Source organism: Cajanus cajan, chromosome 6, assembly GCF_000230855.2.
Source record: "Cajanus cajan strain Asha chromosome 6, NIPB_CcT2T_4, whole genome shotgun sequence".
NCBI lineage: Eukaryota > Viridiplantae > Streptophyta > Magnoliopsida > Fabales > Fabaceae > Cajanus > Cajanus cajan.
In genome coordinates, this window is record NC_138522.1 from 13209267 (window position 1) to 13222340 (window position 13074).

Consider the following 13074-nt stretch of genomic DNA (forward strand, 5'->3'; position numbering starts at 1 on the left):
TCTTTTGTCTCATTTTTACATTTTTTTCTTAGACAACTATTTCTATTATTTTCTATTTACAATTATACTTACATATGCATTAAATATTTTGACTTCATTAATATATATAAGGGATATTAGGTGCGTACTAAACCTTAACTTTCTACACACTTGGATGTTATAGAAAATTAATTCACAAATTGAGAAGCATACAAAAGAGGTGTTTAGTTACCAACAAAGATGATGAATAAAAGGAGGAAGGTCATCAACAAAGTTTTGATAAGAAAAACATGTAATAACCTCTTTAAAGATTCTATTGTGTGTTGTAATTAAAAGTTGACTGATAAAGTTATTAATACATTCTTAAAGGTAAGTACCCTATTATATTTGTCTTATTATTCATAACTTATTACGCCTTAATAAATATTTTCTCATAAAATATGTTCTAATGCATTTGTATTTTTTTTAATAGTGAGTTTCTTTGTGTCTTGAAATTCTCTTTAAGGATTGCTAACCTTGATTTAATTTTGTGAGAGGAGAAACCTTAAATCAATGCATAGAGCATACTTGAGCAAAAACAAATTTTAGCAAAGTCGGTGAAGTTTGAATAACTGAGTTTAATTACTATTACGAGGACAAGTTTTGAACACCTTTTTAGTGGTGTCTACCCAAAGAAAGATGTGTGATGTGATCCTAATTAAAAGTAATGTTTTTTAATTGTCCTTTGGAACCAATAATTATAGAGATAAAAATGAGGAAGAAGGTATAATTAATAAAAGTAACACAATGCAAACATGAGATAAATGGGTCAAAAATTAATTGAACAAGAGAATTAAAATAAATTTTTCCAAAAAAGGAGAGAATTAAAATAACAAATAAAATAAAAAATATGAAATATATAGGAAAATGGAAAAGAAGGCCTCACATTGAAGAGAGTGATTAGCTAAGTAAGGAATCACAGCAAAGGTATGAAGACCTTTGATAAAATTCCAAAGGTTTTAATCCAAGAAGAAAAAAAGAGAAGTGAACGCTTAACTCACACTCTAATAACAACAATACTTCTATATTATTCAACTTGTCAAAAGATAGAGATTACATCTTTATTTGTAGAGTTGACTCTAAGTTGGCTAACCCTAATTCTCTTAATTATCTCCTAAAATTTGCCTAATCATTATAGGGAATAAAAATATAATCCAATTAATCTCTTTTGGGATATAATCAAAGTTTCACATTATTAAAACATAAGGATGAACATGAGTTTATAGACACAATTATCTTTATTGGTAAGAAATGACAAAAAATAAAATAATAAGAACTTAGTCTTAAAATAGATAATATTTTACCAATGTGAAAATAGTGTGGTAATTTACAATATAAAACAAGTTGCGTATGCATATCAATCTTCTAGAATGCAAACTCTAATTTTAAACATAATTAAATGTAATCCTAAAATAGAGATGAAATTCGTGTCTAACATCAACTAGAGACTTACAAGTTGGTGCCCCATAAGCCGTCACTTCCACTTGAATAAAAGTGTTGCATCTAGGTTTCTTCTTCTCCCATTTTGGGCTTCAGCATGTATGTGTTGATCACCACCTATAGGAGCTGCTTAGGTTTCTTTACTTTTCTCCTCATAGGTTCTCCTAACACAATCATTTGATCCTCTCCTTTATATCTTTCTCTCCTTGAAGGTCTTCTTTGATCTTCATCAAGTGCAAATGAGTTCATTACTATCTTTGGAGAGAGGTATCAAATATCAAATAATACTAAATCTAGATGTTTGATGAAACAACTAATGAATGATGAAGATAATGGTGTGAGGGAGTTGATTAAAAAGATGGTTCATATCCAAAACAAGTTGAAATTAGATGATATTGAGTTGAACGAAAAAATTAGTCTCATATGTCCTAAATTGCTTGTTTGCTAATTTCTCACATATTAAAGTTGTCCGTGCAAAATGGACTATCAATGTCCTCTTCTCTAATTTGCGGTAAAGGAAGAAAAATTTGATGCAAGTAATTCTATGTACCTATAAAAACAAATTTAATTGAATTGATTAATAAATTGTTAGTCTAAATGTTATTAATGTTTCGATTCGGATATTGTGAATAATAAATACATGGTTCAAAAGTGAAACTATATATAATAAAAGTAACCACAAAATTAAGTACTTTGATGGAGATCACTCATAACATGTTGAATTCATATTTAATACGAAATTTTTTATCTGTCAATAATATATATTTCTTATATTAACTGTACATAAAAAATAATTTAAAATATATATATATATATAAAATCCTTGTATAACTTCAATTATTTTTATATATATGTTTAGATTAATTGACCATTGGTGTCCATGGCAGCGGAAGTTTGTAGTTGAGGAAACTACCAGAGATTGAAACGGCTAAACTTGTGCAAAGCCTTCTCCTTTTTTAACCCTTTTTTGTTGCATCTTCTCTGTCTATTTTTCTCTCTCTTCTCACTTTGTTCAAAACTTTTTTCAGACCCTTTTTCTGGATTCTGTACATCTTTGTTAGTACATTGTGATTCAGATAACGGGCCTGCTTATTGCCATGCCATTTGAGGCCTAGTCAAATTAGCAGGGAGCTGGGTACATTTTTTCTTTTTTATAATTCAATCTTTTGAAATGCAATTTCTTTTTTAAACCCTTTGTTTTAATTATCATATAAACATGTTTAATTGAGTTCTTTGTTTGCCATTATTTTCATCTTCTAGCATGTTATCTAGTCTATATATGGTTGGTTACTCATACATTTTCCATTTGTATCATGTGCATCATGATAATGTAACTAGTTTGTTTTTATATAGTCTCCTCTTTTTTGTTTTTACATTTTGAAATTGCCAAAGAACCATCTTCAACAAAATAAATTGATGTAACTGTGCTGTTTCAGAAACATTTTATTATGAGAGACATGGCCCCTCTATATTGAAGAATTGACAATTAGATATTTTTCTTTTAAAATAAATTAATAGAGATAGTATCGGATTCTGTTTGGATCAAAATAATTAATTCACACGATTCAAACAAAAATGAATATTTGTGATTTTGTGCATGCAAGGCACCTAATACCTTTGTTATGTTGCATATTACGTGTACACTCTATTTGGATTTATATAAAAAATTTGTTGGAGGTGTTGCGAGTTTTTGGATTTTGGTTTTCATAAGCAGTTTTTAAAAGAAAATGTGTTTGGTGAAAATGGAGTTAAAATAGTTTTAACTCAATTTCAAAACATTTTTATATTCATTCTCAGAATCAGTAAAAAAACTGTTATGTGATTTAGTGAAATCTATTTTTCAGTTTTTGAAAAGATAAAGGTTTCATCATATTTGAAAATAATTGTTTTCATTGTTATTATTAGGATTGATGTTACTGTCATTATCACAATTATCATACTATTAATTCTATCATTATTTTCACCAAGTACCACTATTATTGTTATTGATATCAGATATTGGCATCATCAAATAGATTCTTAGTGCGTGTTTGCTTTAGATTTAGAAACGTGATTTTTCAATCTCTCTACGTTTACAAGCCAATTTATGTAAAAACTACAATTTTTTGCTTCTCAAAAACGTGAATTTTCACGTCCAAAAGCTAAAACAAACACGCACTTAAACTAATTGTAATAGTCTACAGAATTTTCAAAGTGAGTTTTTTTTTGTTTTTGAAAAACGTGCAAAGACATCATTATTAAGAAAGAAATCTTAACTATATGTTGTACCTCAAACTCTACCCATCATTTACGACACACTGATATAAGATTAAGATCCAACACAAACTTAGGGAGACATAAACCAAATCTCAAACGGAAAGGTGGTAATGAAAACCCAACTTGTTACGAAAGAGAGTTTGTTTAAAACTAAATAATAGAAAGAAAAATAAACTAAAAATTGGGTGTAATATTTAATTCTTCTTTTTGAAACTTACAACTAAAATCACTCCAAAATGCAACTTACAATGTACTCACAAAATTTCAAGTCTCGCAATATTTACTAATAGTAGAAAGGATGTTTAATGGAGTGTTTCTCGACATGGTTATTGAAGTTGTCTGTGTTCTGTCTAATTCAAGTTGGTTTCAGCTTTACTTAAACAATCATCTAGGTCTTATAGTGGATTTATAAAGTTAGTTGACTTGAACCAAATCCTTGTTTCAAGATATGGTTTTTTATTTGAGATTTTGGTTTTACAGAATATCCAGACCCTGAATTACTTGACACTGTTGGCTGATGGAATCTATATATATGAATGGATCTAATGTTGATATGAGAACTGGTGCTTCTACAAAAACAGGTGGAGGAGAACAATTCAACATAGAAAATAAACAAGTACCCTCTTCTTCACCCTTCTCATCAGAAGATTTCTTTGACTTTATGCCAAATGAAACAACCACTAGGACCAATGCTAGACCTCTAGGTGCAACCTCTCCTACACATGACCAAAACTTCTTACAATCTGAATTTCATCAAACACATTCAGTGGCCAATAAGGGAGATGGAAGGCCAATTAATAGTCATAGCCATGTGGAATCAGATCCTGCTAACCCTTTTTTTGAACTTGATCCTTCTCCATTGGCAAATAACATAGCCCCCTCTTCATCATCTCAAAACCCCTTCCTAATGACGACTGATGCCAACAACACTTCACATTTATTGCCTGCCATGCATCAAGAAAGTGGTGGCATGGCTAACAATGGTTTCCCTCCATCATTGGGACCATCTAGTTTTGAATCTTCACAAGGGAATCCCTTCAAACCGCCAACAACTTCAACCACCAAGAAAACTTCTGTTGGTGCAGCAGACTTGGTGAAAGGTGGTGAACATTATGATCTTGGAAATGAATCACATCATAGACTTCCACCTGCTGAACAAGATCATTGGAGCATGCCTAGTGGTGAAGAAAGGACACATCCTGTTAACACATATGGTGAAACTCATGTTTCCTCTTCAAGCCAACAATTAGATCCCTTCAAATTTGAATCACCACTTAACCGAAAACAAGCTGATGCAACTTCTAAGAACCATGCAGGTGCTACTACCATCCCAACAAGTGTTGAACAACCTCATCATACCTTTTCAGTTAGAGAACAAGGACATCATGCCAAGACTAGCAGCAATTCAGGAACAGATAACAGGTTTGGCTCATCATCAGTGCCATCATTTCCACCAGCTTATGAATCTTCAACTCAAGACTACATGCATAATTCTGCAAGTGCTACCACTAAACGGGGAAAGGATTCTAGGTCGGCTTCAGAATCCGGTGATGATGATATGCCAATCAGTTCTTTTCCTAGGCACGGACAACAAGCTAGCAATGGCTCAGAAAAACAAACTCCTCCACTACAGGTGATGGAGCGGTCAGAGGATACTACAAAATCTTCCAAGTACAGGTTTCCATCACATGTGTTTTCCAGAAAACAATCAAACACCCAATGGAGCACTGCCTCTAATGAATCATTGTTCAGCATTCAAATGGGAAACACAAGTTTCTCTAGTGACTTGGCTTGGATGAGTAAATCTGGTGACATAGATAGACCAGGTGACACAAACCCTTCTAGTGTGACTCCAAGCAATCAGCCACAAATCCCACTACCACTTCCACCCCCACCCCAAGCACCATCTACAAAATTCAATCATATCAGCCAAAGCACTGCCAATCAACATGAAGGTTCAAAAGTGACTGAAGAAAAGGCTGCTGAGACAATGAGAGAGGTTATAATGGAAAATAGCATAAACAATGAGAATATACGTAAAGGGGATTCAACAACTGCTGGTGGACCAACACGTGCTGATAGGCATGCTCACGTTCATTCCAGTTCTCACCGTTCAGATGGGAGCACCAAATCCTTTGCGTTTAATGTGTAAGCTCTGGCCACTAACTTCTTTTATATGTAAAATGCATGCTTGTTTCACTAACTATTCTATTTTCTATGTACTATTTAGCATAGGATAAAATTTAGATATATTACTATAGGTATTATTAGTGTTGTTCAATCAGAATTTTACATTAGTAATATGCATTAATTGACATTTAATAGAATTACTTGTTAAGTATATTACTGAGATGAAATTTCAATTCTAATTGCAGAACAACACTAACAATATCTATGGTACTGCATGTGAGTTTTATCCTTTAGTATATCATATCGGTGGTGTTTTTGGAAAGTGATTCTAGTATAGTTTTGTTTATAACAAAGTGAATAATTTTGACCTGGCAAGTGTAAAATTTTTAGCCCTTGAATTCATACTAAAAGAACTTTTCACACATGAATGTTATAGGGTGTTAAGGTGTGAAGATTGCATAATAGAAGACTTAGGAAGAAAGCAATAACAAATTGAGGAGTGTACTCCATGCAAGGGAGTCTTGCAAGTTTGGAGATGCCAAAACCTAGTGTAGACTCAAAGCAATCCCAATGGGGTTGAACAAGTTTGGGACATTGGCTTGGCTATATATACCATTGTAGGCAAACCTCATTTCGTGTGCAGAAATTCCAAGTGAGAAATAAGAAAGGAGTTGAGTTGAGAGAGTGAGTGTTTCATACAAGTGTGTGTGAGTTGTACTTCTCGGTTTATCCTCCTCTTTTGAGTGATTTCTCCTGGCTTGGTATCGCCCCCAGACATAGGATTTTTTATCCGAACTGGGTTAACAAATTCGTGTCTTTTATCGCTTTATCGCTTTCACATTCGTTATTGTGTTGTTGTTGGCCATCTTGACTTGATCCATTTCATAACAACTGGTATCAGAGCCAGGTCATAGTATCAAGATGGAGGGCAAAATTCCAGTCGAACGATTCAATGGTTCCGACTTTGGATTCTGGCGCATGCAGATGGAGGCCTACCTGTATGGGAAGGACCTGCACGCACCACTTGCAGAGAAGCCCGAGAGGATGAGTGATGAAGAATGGAAGGTGCTCGATCGGAAGGCGATGAGCGCTATAATTCTATCGCTCTCTCGGAATGTCGCCTACCATGTGAAGGGAGCGAAAAGCACGAAGGAAGTCCTGCAGACACTTGCCGATATGTACGAGAAACCCTCAGCAATGAACAAGGTTATGCTGATGAAGAAGCTGTTCAAGTTGCAGATGGAGGAGAGGAAGTCGGTGGCCGATCATCTCAACGACTTCAACCAACTCACGACGCAGCTGGTGTCTGTGAACATTGAGTTTGATGATGAGGTAAAGGCCTTAATCCTGCTCTCATCGTTGCCCGACAGCTGGGATGTGGTTGTTACTTCGGTGAGCACTTCGTCTGGCAAGGAGAAGATGAAGTTCGACAACATCAGGGACATGATGTTGAACGAAGAGACCCGCAGAAATCAGGCGGGAGGGTCGTCTGGATCTGCACTACATACAGAGTCTAGAGGGAGACCCGACACACGGGGTAAATTCCGTGGAAGGTCAAAATCCAAGGGGAGAAACAAAGGCAAGAAGGAGATGGTGTGCTGGAACTGTGAGAAGCCCGGGCACATGAAAAGTGAATGCCGGGCGCCAAAGAAGGAGAAGGAGGGCCGGACAGCAAATGCCGCAATAGAGGAAACGGTGGATGCACTCTTGTTGAGTGTGAGCAGCTCGTCCGATGACTGGGTCATGGACTCAGGGGCCTCATTCCACTCATGCAGTAGAAGAGACATCATGGAGCCATACACTACAGGTGATTTTGGCATGGTATATCTTGCAGACAACAAACCCCTGAAGATTGTAGGGAAGGGTGATGTACGGATCAAGTATGCAAATGGGTCATGCTGGACTTTACGAGATGTAAGGCACATACCAGGACTGAAGAGGAATTTGATTTCAGTCGGACAACTGGATAGTGACGGCTTCCACATAATGTTCGGAGACGGTAAGTGGAAGGTCAGCAAAGGAGCTATGACATTGGCACGAGGGCTGAAGTCAGGAACGCTCTACATGGCAGGAGGATCCAACCCAAACATCCCCTTTGCAGGAGCAGTCTCGCAGGCTGATTTGTGGCACAATCGCTTGGGCCACATGAGCGAGAAAGGCATGAGCGTGCTGAAGTCAATCGGACGGTTGCCCGAATTAAAGTCGGTGGACGTAGGTCTATGTGAGCATTGTGTGCTTGGAAAGCAGAAGCGGGTGAGCTTTATGACCACGGGGAGAACTCCAAAGATGAAAAAACTGGAGCTCGTACACACTGACTTATGGGGGCCAGCACCGGTGATATCTCTTGGAGGATCGACATACTACATGACGTTCGTCGATGACTGCACAAGAAAGGTATGGGTGTACTTCCTGAAAAGAAAATCCGATGCCTTTGATACCTTCAGGAGATGGAGAGCACTTGTGGAGAATGAAACTGGTCTACAAGTGAAGTGTCTGAGATCAGACAACGGTGGTGAGTACAACAGTGAAGCCATCAAGGAATATTGTGCCGACCGTGGGATCCGGATGCAGAAGACAATCTCGGGCACACCTCAGCAGAATGGCGTTGCTGAGAGGATGAACAGAACACTGAACGAGCGTGCGAGATGCATGCGATTGAAGAGCGGACTGCCCAATATGTTCTGGGCAGAAGCAGTCAGCACGGCTGCTTTCTTGATCAATCGTGGGCCTTCTGTCCCGCTGAAAAACAGGATTCCAGAGGAAGTCTGGAGTGGTAAGGAAGTTGATCTCTCTTTCTTACGCACCTTTGGTTGTTTAGCCTATGTTTTGAACGATGATCGGACTAAGCTGGATGCTAAGTCGATTAAGTGTACATTCATTGGATATGGGACTGACGAATTTGGGTATAAGTTCTGGGATGATCTTAACCGAAAGATAATTCGTAGTCGTAATGTGGTGTTCGATGAAGGCATGATGTACAAGGACAAGAAGGAGAGCCTGAACGATGGCAAGATGGAAAAGGAAGTGGTTGGTCTCGACATATCAAACACCAGGATCCCGAGACCAGCAGACAATGATTCAGTGGGAGTTCAGATGGAGGAAACCGACCAAACAGAGGAGGAGTCAGAGCCCGAACCACTGCCGCCCTTTGAATTCCGGGCGACAAGGGAAACAGAAAGCAGGACACCCCTGGCACTGGGCCGAGTTACAAGGAAGAGAAGGGCCCCGGAGCGGTATTCACCCTCTCTCTACTATTTGCTTTTGACTGATTGTGGGGAACCCGAATGCTATGCAGAGGCGGTCAATGATGACCACAAGAGCAAGTGGGAGCTTGCGATGGACGACGAAATGTGCTCGTTGAAGAAGAATGACACATGGGAATTGTGTCAACTCCCAAAAGGAAAGAAGGCTCTTCAGAACAGATGGGTCTATCGAGTCAAAGAAGAATCAGACGGAAAAAAGCGATACAAGGCCAGACTTGTAGTGAAGGGATTCCAGCAGAGATACGGTATTGATTTTACCGATGTTTTTACACCTGTTGTTAAGATAACCACTATTCGCCTAGTGTTAAGCATGGTAGCGGCGGAGAACTTGGAGTTATAGCAGATGGATGTGAAGACGGCCTTTCTGCACGGGGATCTCGAAGAGGAAATCTACATGGTACAGCCGGAGGGGTACAAGGGAGATGATCAGCAGGTCTGTCGCCTGAAGAAGAGCTTGTATGGATTGAAACAGGCTCCGCGACAGTGGTACCGGAAGTTCGATAACTTCATGCTGGAGATAGGGTACTCCAGGTGTAGTGCTGATCATTGCTGTTATGTGAAGAGGTTCGGTGACTCTTTCATTATTCTACTCCTGTATGTGGATGACATGTTGATAGCAGGATCAAATGTCATGGAGATCAACAGGCTCAAGGATCAGTTGTCAAGGAGATTTGACATGAAGGATCTAGGCGAAGCAAGGCAGATATTGGGCATGAAAATCACGAGGGACAGGAATACTGGTAAATTATGGCTTTCTCAATCTGAGTATATTGAGAAGGTGTTGTGCAGATTCAAGATGGAAGCTGCAAAGCCGGTTGGAGTGCCACTGGGAAGCCAGTTTAAGTTGTCCAACAAAGATTCGCCCAAGGATGACTCTGAACGAGAAAGGATGAGGGGTACGCCGTATGCTTCGGCCATTGGGAGCTTGATGTACGCTATGGTCTGCACCCGGCCAGACATAGCACATGCAGTGGGAGTTGTCAGCCGATTCATGAGCAATCCCGGAGTAATGCACTGGGAGGCAGTAAAGTGGATCCTTAGGTACCTGAGGGGTACTAAGGACCGGGTATTGATGTTTGGCAGGGGTAACCTTACCCTGTCTGGGTTTGTCGATGCTGATTTTGCAGGAAGTGACCTCGATAAGAGGAGGAGCACTACTGGGTACGTGTTTACTTACGGCGGAACAGCCATATCCTGGATATCAAAGTTGCAGAAGATTGTTGCACTGTCAACGACGGAAGCTGAGTACGTGGCAGTGACGGAGGCAGCCAAGGAGCTCGTTTGGCTGCAGAATTTCCTGAATGAACTTGGGAGACCTCGGGAGTATGTGGCTCTATATAGTGATAGCCAGAGTGCGATCCATCTGGCAAAGAACCCCGCGTTTCACTCACGAACGAAGCACATCGAGGTCAAGTATCATTTCATCAGGCATCTTCTGGAGAAGAAGGCACTGCAGCTCGAGAAGATCCAGGGGGACAAGAACCCTGCAGACATGCTGACCAAGGCGGTGACTTTGGAGAAGTTGAAGCTGTGTGCAGCTTCGACCGGCCTTGACAACTAAGCAGACAGACCCGGTAGTACCAAGAAGGAAGAGGAGAAAAGCTGATCAATCTTCAAGTGGGAGATTGTTAAGGTGTGAAGATTGCATAATAGAAGACTTAGGAAGAAAGCAATAACAAATTGAGGAGTGTACTCCATGCAAGGGAGTCTTGCAAGTTTGGAGATGCCAAAACCTAGTGTAGACTCAAAGCAATCCCAATGGGGTTGAACAAGTTTGGGACATTGGCTTGGCTATATATACCATTGTAGGCAAACCTCATTTCGTGTGCAGAAATTCCAAGTGAGAAATAAGAAAGGAGTTGAGTTGAGAGAGTGAGTGTTTCATACAAGTGTGTGTGAGTTGTACTTCTCGGTTTATCCTCCTCTTTTGAGTGATTTCTCCTGGCTTGGTATCGCCCCCAGACATAGGATTTTTTATCCGAACTGGGTTAACAAATTCGTGTCTTTTATCGCTTTATCGCTTTCACATTCGTTATTGTGTTGTTGTTGGCCATCTTGACTTGATCCATTTCATAACATAGGGAACATGAATACATAGTGAATTCAGAAATAAATCTTATTATCATATCACTAGACCAAAATTACTGGGATTATGATGCTTCTTGATGGTGATTAAAGCTTTACCTGATGTTAAGTTTCTTGAGCAAATAATTGAACTGTTTTTGTGATGTGAAGAATGACAGATGGAGACAAAGCTCTTTCATCAAAGCATAGTGAAGACAAGAGAAAGCAGCAGAAACAGCCAGAGCAGCAAAATATTAAAGCAACACCAGATGTAGCAGCAGCTCAGAACCCCAAGCCAACCCCAAATGCTTCTAATCAGAACAAATCATGGCTATCTTGCTTTCCATGCTGTGGTTAGAACGCATTAAGTCACAATCCAATCACAGAGCCTCTTGGAATTTTCCAAAACCATTTTACTGTCTCTATCAGCTTGATGGTATTGTGATACATGCATTGCAGGATCGCTCTATCACCTTGATAGTTTAGTATCGTGCACATATTTTCTGATCAACTATGTACCATAATAGGATAGTTTGATACCCCTGTTGGTAGATAAACGAATCAACAGAAACAACCAAGGGTTCAGGGATTCTCTAGGAAGTTTTTTCCGATGGCACTTTAAAAGACTTGCAAAGTGTGGAAGCTCACAATTTTTCTCTGGCATGTTAACAATAGCAGTGGTTCCGTTTTGCTAATATATTCAATTATCATTTGGCACGTTTAAAGATGTAGCTAAAATCATTCACCAGAAGATCCACATAATGGTAATTAAATGGGGAGGAACCAATTTAGAAGTGTTAATGAATGGGTTTTAGGAATTCAATTGAATTATAAAATTAAAACTATTTGGATTGCTCTCTAATTATTAAAGGGTTAGTCTGATGTTTTGATGATTAAAAAGCTAGAAATGAGTTTTATATGAAAAATTCATTCTTCAAAAGATTTTTTTTTTTTTTTTAATGGTGCTGGTGGCATTCAATCCACTCTCCCAAAAGTTTCAAGTTTCACGGTTTAGATGTTGATTAATCACCATTATTTAGCTTCAAAATATTAGTTATTGGAGATCCTATTTCGATTAATAAAATAATTATAATAATATAAATAAATATAAAATAATTATCATTTTATAAACGGATTTTTGTAAGTTAGTTTTATAAAGTTAAATTAGATTATATAATTCACTTTCTCCAATCGTACAGATTACGTATTTAAGATGTCTAATTCAATAATCCACAACATAAAAAAAATTTAATTTTATAAAATTAAATTAAACTCATAATTTATTTCTTTTTAAGATTAGTTCTATATTTTTCATCTATAAGTAGGCAGTAATGAAAGCTATTTGATTACATGAACAAAACAGTACTCCTTACTTTTAATAAGGATGGAAAATTTGGCCAAAACTACTATTGAAATCAATTTATAATACTAAATGTCTCAGCAAGATTTTGGGTATATACTTAGATATTGATTCATACGTTATACAGGTGTATGAATAAATATATATTATATAATGTGAAAATATTATAAAAAGTTAAAAATTAAAAGTAAAGATTATATTAAATGTTAAAATTCGATAAGTCTAGAAAATTATTAAATTTATACGTAAACATATATTTATTAATCAAAATTATATTAATTATACAAATTATTTTTTAATTATATTTAGATATGATATAATTTAGAGTTGTTATATAATGAATGATGAATTATTTGAAATTGAAGTATAATGTTAAATTATGCATGAGTTTTTTAAATTTAAATATATTTTAAAAGTATAAATTTAAATTATATTTTAAATTTATTAATTAATTTAAATATATGCATAGATTGTCAAATATTGAAGAAAATAATGATAAAATTAAAATTTGTATGGAACATTTTAATTACAAATATTAATTTA

General features: G+C 37.1%; 1 protein-coding gene across 1 annotated transcript; it reads left to right on the plus strand.

The window, feature by feature from the left end:
• Nucleotides 1-2441: 2441 nt before the first annotated feature.
• Nucleotides 2442-11868, plus strand: LOC109815975 (uncharacterized). Its single transcript, XM_020380813.3, has 3 exons — nucleotides 2442-2593; nucleotides 4195-5862; nucleotides 11343-11868. The coding sequence occupies exons 2-3, from the start codon at nucleotides 4232-4234 to the stop codon at nucleotides 11527-11529; spliced, it is 1818 nt and encodes a 605-aa protein (XP_020236402.2). The 5' UTR covers nucleotides 2442-2593; nucleotides 4195-4231; the 3' UTR covers nucleotides 11530-11868.
• The last annotated feature ends 1206 nt before the right edge of the window (nucleotides 11869-13074 follow it).

Coding starts and splice junctions, on each gene's coding strand:
- LOC109815975 (XM_020380813.3), top strand. CDS start 4,232: ATGGAATCTATATATATGAATGGATCTAATGTTGATATGAGAACTGGT. Junction 5,863..11,342: donor AAATCCTTTGCGTTTAATGT/GTAAGCTCTGGC, acceptor TGTGATGTGAAG/AATGACAGATGGAGACAAAG.